Genomic DNA, 12641 nt, shown 5'->3' on the forward strand with positions numbered 1-12641 from the left:
TTCTAAGTAGCAATGACTAGAAACTAAGTCTTTGTGTTTAAGATCACAAGTCAAAATTCTTTGTTTCATATGTTTTTACATTTTTATAACAGGTTTCAGTGGAACTGGGAACAGTTTCGTATGTTCAGATCAAATTGAAGCAAGTGAGCAAATGTATTTTGAATAACTACATGGTTAATCTACATTAGTACTCTGAGTCAAATGCAAGGAATCTTAATTTACAAATATTTTAAATACCCTACCCCTTGGGGAGAGAAAATCACTCCTTTTAAGTTCTTTTGGCAGACAGCCCTGGTACCTAACATAAGTTTCTGTGCACTCTCTGATGTAATGTTCTGATCGTATTACAGAGTATAACTTACCAAGACTACATTTTTAACTACTCTGCTTTCACAACAGTTGAATCTATACTCCTGTCTCTATGGTTACTTTTTATAGTGCTCACTGAAATTTAATATTCTCTTTTCCAACCCTCCCTTCCAATACTTTGAGTCTACAAAGAGGCCATATACCAGAAGTGAGAAGTGGGGAGGCAGGATTACACACATGATTAAAGCAAACAGTAACCATGAATTCGCTAAGCCACAATTGTTCACCTAAGCTCTGCCTTGGGGATAGAAACTCTCTAATCAAATCTTGTATTCAATGAAGTGTCACTTACATTAAACTATTATTAAAAAAAAAACATAAGAATCTCTGCAAATTACATTTTAACATAATAAGATTTTCTGTTTCCTTGTATTGTTTCACATTTTCTATTTTCTAGCTACTGATTCACATTTGCAGCAGATTGTAGGTATGATGTGGGATAAAATGCATTTTGACCTCTAAGATGCCTTCATGTTTGTAGTGTCCTATGAATATCTGTGTGTGAGAGTGATAATCTGCTCATCTCTGGTAATACAAACATATAAAATATAATTTAAAATAAAGATCTAACAAAACTATTTTAGAGTATGCACGTTATATGCATAGAAATAAGACATGAGGAGGGGAAATACAGGTATGCACACAAATATGATACAAATCAAAGGCTACCAAAATACAGGCATTATCCATTCACTTCTTGAGGGCAAGGTTCCTACTCATTTCATTTTTTTTCCCCCAAAGAAACCTTTTATTTAAGGAATACAAACTTCACGCATTTTTTAAGTACAACTTTAGGAATACAGTGATTCTTCCCACCATACCTGCCTTCCCACCCACATTCCCACTTCTCTTCCTTTTCCAGTCCCAGTCCCATTCTCCACTAAGATCCATTTTCAACTAACTTCATACACAGAAGACCAAATCTATACTAAGAGTCAACAGTTTGCACAAAAAAGAAAAAAAAAAAAAAAACCCTGCTCCTCAACAGTCAAGAAAAGGGCTTTTCAAAGTCATTGCATCTTGAAGTTAATTTTGTTTTTAGAAACTTAATTAACCTTAAAGAAGTACCAAAGAATGATACATCTTTTGTGAGCACTTACACATAACTATAACTTATGAGACATAAGAATATTCTCCATTTAATACATTAAAAGAAAGTCCTTAAGAACAAGGTTTATTAATTAATTAAATTCCTTAATCATTAATTAAAGCACCTAAGAAAACAAGCAATGGAGTTGGACACTTAGTCATAACTAAAACTTGTGAGACATAATATCTGCCACTTAATATACTATAAAATGAAATGAATCTTCGAGAACAAGTTTTACTGTTAACTCTCATAATACAACTCTTTGAGGACAGAGGTCCTGCATGGGAAGTTAGTGCAGGAGTCACTGTTTATTAATTTAATCATTAACACTATTAGATATGACATCAGTGACCACCTGAGGCTCTTGACATGAGCTGCCTAGGCTATGGAAACCTATTGAATCCACAAACTCTGTCACTATGTAGACAAGGCTATCAGCAAAGTGGAAGTTCTCTCCTCCCTTCAGAGAAAAGTAGCTCCTTCTTTGATGACCACTTCTTTCCACTGGGGTCTCACCCACAGAGGTCCTTCATGTAGGATCTTTTTTGCCACAGTGTCTTGACTTTCCATGCCTAAAATCCTGTTCATTTCTATACATTCATTTTTACATCCAGGGATGAACTCAAGTGCCAGGCACATAATAAGAATGTAATTATATACTGGTAAAATTAATCAATGAGTGCAGGTATGAACAAACAAAATGTTACAGGTACATCCAAGAGGAAACATCTGACATTCCAGGATAACAGTGGTGGGTATTAGCACACTGCTAATCTCCCCACAGGATCTATTCTCCCCTGCTTCTATAGTTTGTTTTTATTTTTTTTTAACTTTTATTTAATAAATATAAATTTCCAAAGTACAGCTTATGGATTACAGTGGCTCCCCCCCCCATAACTTTCCTCCCACCTGTAACCCTCCCATCTCCCACTCCCTTTCCCATTCCATTCACATCGATTCATTTTCAATTATCTTTATATACAGAAGATCAATTTAGTATACATTAAGTAAAGATTTCAACAGTTTCCCTGCTTCTATAATAACAGTTCCCTCATTTTTCAGCTGGCCACATTACAGACTTCCTTTGCTGCTAGGTGTGCCATGTAACCAAGTTCTATGCCAGTGAGTGTGATCACAGGCAATGTGTGAGCCTTTACAGCCTGGCCTTGAAGGTGTAGGCCTGCCTCTCTCTCCCTTTCACCTCTCTAACCACTGGCTGGAAATGGACACCGTGGTCCACCAGACTAGAACAAGTGGCCCAGGGCATATGGACTTAAATGCTGCAAGGCCTAAGTCAGCCAGCATCCTATCTGAACCGGAAGATGCCCTGCAGCTGGTTCCCAGGCAATATGACTTCTCCAACAAACGGCAACCATGAACAAAGAGACCTCAGAGGTGGGCAAGGAAAACACGTACACCATATTAGGAGAGTCTGAGCTTTACGTCTTAGGGCCATTATAGGAAAAGAGATTAAAAACCCCACTGTTTTTCTCTCCCTGCTCATAGACACCAACGTGGGAATGTAGTGTGTCCCCCTTTCTAATCAATAGCAAGTATGTTAACTCTTACCCGGTGTTCTTTGATTTCCACGGATTGATAACCACACATACATCTGTATTGCTTTTAAACCTCGTTCAATGCAAGTCCTCATCCTGGAAGAAAAACATAAAACTGGCAACAAAGCTCAGGTGTGCGGAACAGCCAACTAAGGCACTTGACTGATTATTGCCAGATGGAAATCTTCATTCTGATCAGCTGAATAAGCTTCAAGTTTGATTTTTCAGTCAACAGGCTGAAATCCAAAGCGGGAGGAGTCCAGTCCCTGAAAACCTAGTGCAGGAAGAACCACAGTACCAGCAGGACTTCAGACAGAAATGCACTTCTGGTTGTTTACGCCAGTGGTTATTTTGGGTTTCTTTGGCAAGGGCTAAATTTACCTAACAAATACAAGTTTCAAGAGAGGTGACTGGGCAGGAGCCCCCCAGGTGCACAAGGAGGGAAGGGCTTTCTGGACCCAGGAAGCAGCGGGAATAAAAATGTGGAAGTTTGGGCCCCGGCTACGGCAGACAAAGGCCAGGTCCCAGGAGACCCTGTCCTGCCTGTTACAAGGCTTGGATTTAATCCTGCAGCCAAAAAGAGACTGCATGACAGGTGCACGGGAGACAGAAGGTTCAAATACCTGTTTTATAGTTGAGAAAAGAAATCCAGAAAGGGTAAAGGTCTTTTCTAAGTTAGAGACAGACCGAGCACCAGCAGTGTTTCAGCTATACCAGACTTTTTCAAAACGTGGTCTTTAGGCTGACTGCGATAGAATCACCTGGGTTGCCTGCTAAAAAATGCGAATTCCTGGGCTCCTACTCGAAACCAAAGCTCACTGGAGAGGAGTTCCAGGAATTTGCATTTTTTTTAAACAGGCACCAGGTGCATTTCTAACGAAGATTTCAGAATTGGGAGCAAGTGAACCGCACAAGCCCGTAAAGTACCTCTAAGCGTTTCGGAACAAAGCCAAGAGCAAGCATTGCGGGGGGCGGCGCGGGCCAAGCGCGCGAGGAGACTTCGAGCTTCGAGGAAGGGCCGACGTCGGGGTCGCCTGGCCGCAGGCACCAAGTCCCGCGGGAATCGCCCGCGTGCGACGCAGACCCCACCCCACCCCGCCCCCGCCCCGGCTGCCATGGAGACCTGGGCGCTGGACCGGCCGACGGCGGGCCTGGGGGAGGCCGGCGCTGCCCGAGTCCACACCTGCGGTCCGCGGACCCGGCCCTCACCCGGCTCCGCGCCGCTTCCGCGAAGGCCGCGCGCGTGAGGTGAGGCAGGGCCGGTGGGGGGTCTCTCGCCTTTAGAAAGGAACCCGAGCCCGCCGAGCGCCGGAGGCAGACCCCCACGGCGTCCCGAACCCGGCCGGTGGGAGTGGCTGCATTTGAACCAAACGGCCTTCGGGGGCCGCCGCCACCTCCCCGCTAGCCGGGGCGCCTGAGGGCCCGTGATCGACACCGGCCTTCGGTACCCCGAGTGCAGCGGATGCCGGGTCTCGGTCCCCCAAGCCAGGAAACATCTGCCCTCGGGGTAAGGGGCGGACTCGCGGGAGCCGGTGCAAGGGGCGCCCGCTCGGACGCGGGCGGGCGGGCGGCGGTGGGGCCGCAGGCGCGGCCGTCGGGGCGCTCAGCCCGGAGCCCGCCAGGTAGAAGCCCCGGGTCCTCTCCGTCCCTCCTCCCGCTTTTACGTGTGCGCAAGTTTCCTGGCGACTGGTCCGGCTCGCACTGTGGAATGCTCAGGGCGGCCAGTAAATAAAAGCCACCCCGAAGTCTTTTTTTTTTTCCTGTTAAATTTAAAGATAGAGCTTTTCCATCCGCTGGGTCACTCCCCAGATGTGCAGGACCTCAGGAACTCTACGCGGCTTTCCCACGTGGGTGGCAGGAATCCCCGCCCCCATCACCCCCCCACCCACCCACTGCTTCCTAGGGTGCGCATCGGCAGGAGGCTGGATCGGAAGCCGATGCAGGAGGGGAACAAAGCACTCGAATCCGGGGTGCAGGCCTCCAGAGCAGTGGTTTGACCGCTTAGAAGGGGGCCCCCCACATAGGGTGCTACAGAAATTTACCCAAATAACCTTTTCTTTCCGCAGAGAGGATGCTTAAGGTAGGAGGAAAACCATTTCCCGGAACATCTGAGTTGTAATTCGAGCTTGAGCGACAGTCAAGGGGCAGCCATGCTGAACTCCCCAAGGGGACCGGAACTGTCGAGCTCCCCGGGCCCCGAGGACATCTCCCAGCTGTCTTCCCCGGCGCTGTCGGGTCACGCAGCCTCCGCCGAGAAAAGCTCCGCCGGTGTTCTCGAAAAGACTGGCTATCCGGACTCCGTGTATGTGACGGCTGCGAACATTTTCCAGGGCATTCGAGTGGAAAAGTCGCCGGACAAGGTCATAATAAAGTACGGGAATGAACCCCTGCGCTCCTTCTCTGAGCCCGAGGAGGAATCCTTTCAGCGTCTGTCCTACGAGCTGGCCTTCAGCGCCCTGAAGTGTGAGTAGCAGCCTGGGAAGGGCAGCACTGCGAGCAAATACTGCGGAGAGAATTCTGGGAACGTTAGCCTGTGCTTGGTGCATTGCACACTTCCAGGGATGAGAGGAGTTCCCGTGCCTCCAGCTTGTTCTGCCCAGGACTGGTTTTTATGAGGCAGTCCCCGGTGCCCAGCACGTGCCTGGTCCTTAGGTAGTTGCAGGGCACAGTTACTAAACTGAACACAGAAGCGATTAGCAGGGAGAACAAAAATCTAGAGAGCATTTCATTACCGTGTTCCCCGGGCGTACAGCCTGTATTTGGGTTTATGAGCTGTCACAAATATAAAACCAGTAAAGGAGGATGGGGGAGAGCAACAGAGATGGCAGAAAAAAGGGGGCATTATTTAATACCTGTATCAAAGGCAAACCGCCTCCAATTAAGATGGTTGCGTCCAGAGCCCTTGACTTTGAGGATCCAGAGTTTAGCCTTCCCCTTTGTAATTTGCCTCCAGGGTGTGAGACTCCTGTTTCTGATTCCCTCAGCGGTGGGTCATTATACACTTCTGCTCTTGGAGAGCAGTCAGAGGGCCCGGGGACACTGGTTTTTATATTACAAGCCTTGACTGTAAACTGCCTTGTAAGCTGATTGAGTGTAGTTCCAAAAAGAAGTTCCAGAAATGTTGAGTTGTATGCAGCAGGGCTGAAATGAGATGCGGCTGTCAAGAGGTCCCTGGAGAAGGGCAGCGCTCATGTGCGTGGTTTCCTTAGTGTGCACTCATAGGGGCTAGCATGGAGGACAGAGTTCAATATTGTGCAGTTGAATTCAGATGTCCTGTTGATTGTTTAGACAGGAACATATAGACACACACACACACACACACACACATATATATATAAGATTTATGTATTTATTTGAAAGACAGAGTTACAGAGAGAGGTAGAGAACAGAGAGAGAGGTCTTCCATCCGCTGGTTCACTCCCCAGATGGCTGCAATGGCTGGAGCTGTGCTGATCCGAAGCCAGGAGCCAGGAGCTTCTTCCGGGTCTCCCACGTGGGTGCAGGGGCCCAAGGACTTGGGCCATCTTCCACTGCTATCCCAGGCCACAGCAGAGAGCTGGACCAGAAGAGGAGCAGCTGGGACTAGAACTGGTGCTCATATGGGATGCCAGCGCCTCAGGCCAGGGCGTTAACCGCTGCACCATAGTGCCAGCCCCGGAATATATATTTTTGGTTGTCTGCAGAAATGATATAGCTCAACTCTGAAGCCTGGACCTTGACATCATAGAGAAAAACAGGTGTTATGTGTTTATGTTGCATCTCCTTGTTTTCTTCCCACTTAAGTCTGGCAACTGTTTTTCTTCCTCCAGTGTAGTCATTCAGATCTTGTTTTATCCCTCTCTCTCCCTTCCTGCAACTGCAGGTCGCCCACCGTGAGCAGAATGATCGTCTTGACACTTTCCCCTTGTGGACTGGGCACCTGGGCTAACTAGTCAGTGTTTAATGTTGATGCTAGAATTCTTTCATAGGCAATTTGTTTTTTCTTTTTTTTTTTTTTTTCTTTTTTTTTTTTTTTTTGACAGGCAGAGTGGACAGTGAGAGAGAGACAGAGAGAGAAAGGTCTTCCTTTGCCGTTGGTTCACCCTCCAATGGCCGCCGCTGCAGCCGGCGCACCGCGCTGATCCTGGCAGGAGCCAGGAGCCAGGTGCTTTTCCTGGTCTCCCATGGGGTGCAGGGCCCAAGCACCTGGGCCATCCTCCACTGCACTCCCTGGCCATAGCAGAGAGCTGGCCTGGAAGAGGGGCAACCGGGACAGAATCCGGCGCCCCAACCGGGACTAGAACCCGGTGTGCCGGCGCCGCAAGGTGGAGGATTAGCCTATTGAGCCACGGCGCCGGCCGCAATTTGTTTTTTCATAGAACATTGAAACTTATCTTTTGAAATCAATTATAGAAGCCTCAAGTATTCTATGTAAAGTGAATGCATTAGTTAGATATAGTATAGATTGTTGTGCTATAGTGACAAATGTAGTAGATTCTCGTTTTCTTTGCCTAAATCCTATTTTCTGTTTTATGAAAGGGTCTTGTGATAATTGGATGGATTTTAAAAAAAAGGATATATTTTTTATTTGAAAGAGTTACAGAGAGAGAGACAAAGACAGAGAGAGATCTAATATCAGATGGCCACAATGACCAGGGTTGGGACAGGCTGAAGCCAGGAGCTTCTTCCAGGTCTTCCATGTGGGTTGCAGGGGCCAAAATACTTCGGCCATCTTCCACTGATTTCCCAGGCCATTAGCAGGGAGCTGGATCTGAAGTGGAGCACCCTGGACATGAACTGGCACCCATATGTGATGCGGTGGCTTAATCTGCTGTGCTACAGTGCTGGCCCCAATTTGATGGATTTTAATGGCCCAGGAAATCCCTCTGAGATCATTGTCAGAGGCCTTTACAAATGTGCTTGAAACACTCATTTTTGTAGGTTTAAATTATAAGATGGTATTTGTTGTTTACGTGTTTAAAATATTCTAATAATACAGTCTTTAAATGAAATCAGAATCCCTAAATGAAATGGGTTTTGTAAGATAATTAAGAGCTCGATGTTTTGCTGTTAAAACGTTAGAGGCTCTCGTGCATTTCACACTTGTCTCCTGTCTGCTCCGCAATACTTTCACACGTGCTATTTTGTAAATGTGCATCTGGCCTCTATATTTTAGGTTCATGGAGTCATGGTTCAGAAGAGGGAACTTGGGCCTTCTTCCCTAAGGTTCTGTAAGAAGTAAAACTGTACAGGCGCTGTACGAACTAAGTAGGACTTGGTAGTGGTCCCTTTTGTTTGGGAGTTTGTGAGCAGATAATAAGATCACATTACCATATATTTTTAGGAAGAAGAAAATAACAGAAAAAACCTCTTAATTAAAAGGCTCGGCCGGCACCGTGGCTCACTAGGCTAATCCTCCGCCTGTGGCGCCGGCACCCCGGGTTCTAGTCCCGGTCGGGGCGCTGGATTCTGCTGTGGCCCAGGAGTGCAGTGGAGGATGGCCCAGGTCCTTGGGCCCTGCACCTGCCTGGGAGACCGGGAGGAGGCACCTGGCTCCTGGCTTCGGATCGGCACAGTTGCTGGCTGGCGGGCCGTAGCGGCCACTTAGGGGGTGAACCAACGGAAAAAAGGAAGACCTTTCTGTCTCTCTCTCTCACTAACTCTGCCTTGTCAAAACAAAACAAAACAAAACAAAACAACGTTAAAGGGCTCTGTATGTTTTGAAATGAAGATGGCCACTGTCCCGCTTTACCAAGTAACCCCAAGGCCAATTTCTGCCAAATAAGGTAGAATTGCTAATGAAGAGAAGCCTGTTCTTTCTAAGCTTGACTTCTTTCAAAGTCGTAGAGTGCAAGCCAATACTTTATCTTTGTAAAGATCTCTGTATGTTTAGAAGAAGACAGATATTAAAGAAAAACTGGTAAAAGTGATTTCCTAAATAAATGAACAACAAATAAACACCGAATAAGACTAAGGAAAAAACTCAAAAAGATGTCCCTGAAATTGTCGCTCTGTTTCCTGGCTTAATTCTTTCTCCAACAGCTCCAAGTATATATAGTATTTGGTGAAATTTCACTCCCAGGAACTGACCATAGCATTAACCTGGTCAATTTAGAATCTCATAATGACTAATACCAAAACCTATAATCAAACATATGGTTTGGTTATAGGTTTTGGCAATTAGTAATTGTAGTCAGGAATTCCTAAGACCACCCTTGGGTTCAGCAATAGGCCAGGACTATAGAAGCCAGCAGAGCTGGTATATTCATGGCTACAGTTTATAACAGCAAAAGGATACAGGATACAATCAGCAGCAAGTAAAGATGCATGGTGCTGAGGCCAGGAGAGACCACATACCTGCTTCCCAGTGGAGTCTGATCGTCAGTGCTTGCTTCTCCCGGTAACAGCGTATGATACTGCAAATGAGCTATTACCAACTGGGGAAGCTGAAACATACCTGTCTTGATTTTTATTGAGGGTCAGCCTCTAGACAGGAAGCAGCTGCTACATGGCTGACCTTAGCTACTCACTCTCCAGCTTCTCCAGAGGTCAAGCTGACACTGTGTGGCACAAGGCTCCAGGTATACAAAGACACTGTATCAGTCAGGATATTGCAAGGGCTTAGTGCTCATCCCCTGGGAACCATCAAGACCCAAACCCTTCTCTAGAGTGCCCTGTTGGGCTGCCCAGACCTTCTGAGTTAGGTCTTGACTGCATGGTGATTCATTAGGAAAATAATCTAGATCAATCACCTGTTATGCTCTGGTTGTCACCTAAGAAGTTAAAGCAATTCTCTTGAGTGACAATAAAAGTACCTTAAATTTGAGTAGCTATATTATTTGATATACCAGTCCTTTGAAATGTAAGGTTCTCATCTTGCCAATAGAAAAAAAAATGGGGGAAGCTCAGGAAGAGGTTCAATGATGGACCTGAGAACCCAGCAGAGGGGCCTGTGTTTGGCAGAGCAGTTAAGATGCTTCTTGCTACGCCTGCAATCCCATATCCTGGGGTTTGAGTCTTGGTTGCAGTTCCAGCTTGCCAGCATGTACACTGGAGGGCAGAAGGTGATAGAGACAATAACGATGGTATTATTAGAATATTTTAAACATGTAAGCAACATAATACCATCTTATAATTTGAACTTATTACCTGAATGGAGTTCCTGGCTCCTGGCTTCAGCCTGCTCAGCCCAGACTGTCATGGCAATTTAGGGAGTGAATCAGCAGATAAAAGATCTCTCTCTGTCTCTCCATGTCTCTCTGTAACTCTGCCTTTCAAATAAGTAAATAAATCTTTTTTTTAAAAAAAAGCATTTGGGTCCCTGCCAACCATGTGGGAGACCTGACTTCAGCCTGGTCCCCAGCCCTCGCCTTTACAGGCATTTGGGAAGTGAACCAGTAGATTGATTTTCTCTCTCTCTCTTTCTCTCTGCCTTTCAAATAAATAAAAATAATAAACAGGAACAAAAAAGAACCCAGCAGAAAGGATAAAAGAGAAGCGGAAGTCCATCTGGTTGAAAGGATAGCAGAATAACAACCCACCTCTAGGTGTATTTTTTTTTAAGAATGCAATTTTTTAACTGACCAATAATGAAAAATCCCTTTCTGGACTTTTCTTTCTTGTGAGTACTTGATGAGTTAAGGAAAGTCTCTAAGGGGAGGCTGGACCTATTCTCAGACCCTGATCCATCTTACTCTTGTCTGATCTGGAAGTAAGGAAGTTCCTAAGTCTCCTTGTCAGATGCAGCCCCACGAAGCCAATCATGCAGACTGTTCTTCTGAAGGTACTTCTTGGTAAGGTATTTCAATGCCTTTTAGAGAGCTGTGTCTCAGAAACAACCGTGACTTTATTCCTGAAGCATTCAATGTGAACAACATTCCCAAGATTTCCATTCTCGCACTGACTTTAACCTTCTCCTGGAGAAATTCTTCCTATTTTAAAACAGGAAGAATGCAAACTAGGGAAGAAAACCCTAGATATTCTCTAGCAAAGCCACTAAATTTCCTGAATTCAAAATTCCATCTTCCATAGGATGAGTAACTTCCAGGTTGACTTCATAGGCGTTTTGTCTTTCTGTGGTGCCGTCTTGAGAGACTGCAGGAGCACAGAGAGCTCTAGTTGTATTTTGAAAACTGCATGATGATTTTGTATTTGATGATGCCAGCTTCTTTCCCCTGCCATCTACTTCTCTCAGATATTTTAAAAAGTGTTAGTGGCTGTCCACCTGAATTTTGCCAAGTGCCCGCCTCCCCGCCCCTCCCCCCACTTTATCCCCTTTATCTGAATACTTTTAATTACAGGAGGGCTTAGCACTCTTGAAGGGAAGGCTCTCCAGGGCCCGCATGTGAAGGCGACTGTGAAGAGGGAGGGAGAATCTGTGGGGAGGGAGCGAAGCAGCATCTTCCGTCTGTGCTTCAGCATGGGACGGACGACCAGAGGCAGGTTGCGAGTCTTAGGGGGTCAATTAATAATCCTCCTGTTACACCTGAATTTGGACCCCAATGGAGAGGGAGAAAGAAATGTTTGGGGACTGTGGTTTGAGGGTGGGGGTGGGGACTTGCAGATACTTTACCCCTCACATCCGTGGCACAGCTGGCACCTCATGCTGAAGTATAAGGCAAACAGCATCCAGGAACCTGCACTGCTTCCTGCAGGCCAGCTGGCTGGAAGAAGGGGAGCTAGAGTGATGCCCTAGTTCCTTGTTCCCATTTCATCATTCACTCACTGTAGGTTTGGCGCTGTGGCTTAGTGGGCTAGGTCACTGGCATCCCATATGGTTGCCATTTGTGTTCCAGCTGCTCCTCTTCTCATCTAGCTCTCTGCTGTGGCCTGAGAAAGCAGTAGAAAATAGCCCAAGTGCTTGGACCGCTGCACCTGTGTGGGAGACCCAGAAGAAGCTCCTGGCTTTGGATAGGCCCAGTTCCAGCAGTTTTTTGTTTATTTGAGAAGCAGAGAACAGAGCTCCCATGTGCTAGTTCGCTCCTCAAATGCCTGCAACAGTCAGGGGGGTGGAAGCTGGGAAAGAGGAACTCAGTATAGATCTCCATGGAAGTTTCAGGAACCCAACTACTTGTGCCATCACCATTGCCTCCCAGGGTCCACATTAGCAGGAAGCTGGAATCAGGAGCCACAGCTGGGATTCTAAGCCAGGCACTGTGATACAGGACACAACATCTTAACTGGCATCTTAACCACCAGGCTAAATGCCCATCCCAGCCTACAGTTATTATTAACATTGATATCACTATCTCAGAAAGTGATGTAAATTATTGCTACACAGAGGGAATGCACTCTGCACAGTATCAAAGGCAGCCCAGGGGCAGTAATGGCTTTGACAGCAGCCCTAGGGGAAAAAATACATATTGGCAAAATCACGTTTTCATTCATTTTGTCTCCATTACACTTACATATTTCTTAGGCATCTAGCACCACCATTGCTCCACATTCTGCATGCTATCCTCATGGTAACTGTATTTTCTGTGACAAAAATTGGAATTTATGCTGAGAACCTTTGAAGTAGATAAGAATTTGCAAGTACTAACAGTATAAAACTCTGAACTTCATTTTCCTTATAAGTGCAGTGGGGCCATCACCTGTACAGTAGAGCCATAATTGGTGGCTACACTGAGTAATGTCCTTAGAAGGAC

The 12641-nt window shown here is 46.1% G+C and overlaps 1 protein-coding gene, 1 long non-coding RNA gene and 1 pseudogene across 7 annotated transcripts in view; 1 reads left to right on the forward strand and 2 right to left on the reverse strand.

The window, feature by feature from the left end:
• LOC127485989 (uncharacterized) overlaps window positions 1-4077 on the reverse strand; it is a 47031-nt gene extending 42954 nt beyond the window's left edge. The window contains exons 1-2 of the long non-coding RNA XR_011386219.2: window positions 3943-4077; window positions 3029-3111 (exon numbers count right to left, since the gene is read on the reverse strand). This is a non-coding gene — a long non-coding RNA (uncharacterized LOC127485989). The remainder of the gene's footprint in view (window positions 1-3028; window positions 3112-3942) is intronic.
• NSUN7 (NOP2/Sun RNA methyltransferase family member 7) overlaps window positions 3173-12641 on the forward strand; it is a 46126-nt gene continuing 36657 nt past the window's right edge. For 3 of the 6 annotated variants that reach the window (XM_089327116.1, XM_089327120.1, XM_089327121.1), the window contains exons 1-2: window positions 4270-4522; window positions 5082-5478. In XM_089327116.1, the coding sequence (XP_089183242.1) occupies window positions 5166-5478 (313 nt within the window). In that variant the 5' untranslated portion in view covers window positions 4270-4522; window positions 5082-5165. The other 3 variants (XM_089327118.1, XM_089327117.1, XM_089327119.1) reach the window with 3 other exon arrangements.
• LOC149127730 (ribosomal protein eL22-like) lies at window positions 10718-12416 on the reverse strand (annotated as a pseudogene).

The sequence above is a fragment of the Oryctolagus cuniculus genome, chromosome 2 (assembly GCF_051225735.1).
Source record: "Oryctolagus cuniculus isolate XC-2025 breed Fujian yellow rabbit chromosome 2, ASM5122573v1, whole genome shotgun sequence".
Taxonomy (NCBI): Eukaryota; Metazoa; Chordata; class Mammalia; order Lagomorpha; family Leporidae; genus Oryctolagus; species Oryctolagus cuniculus.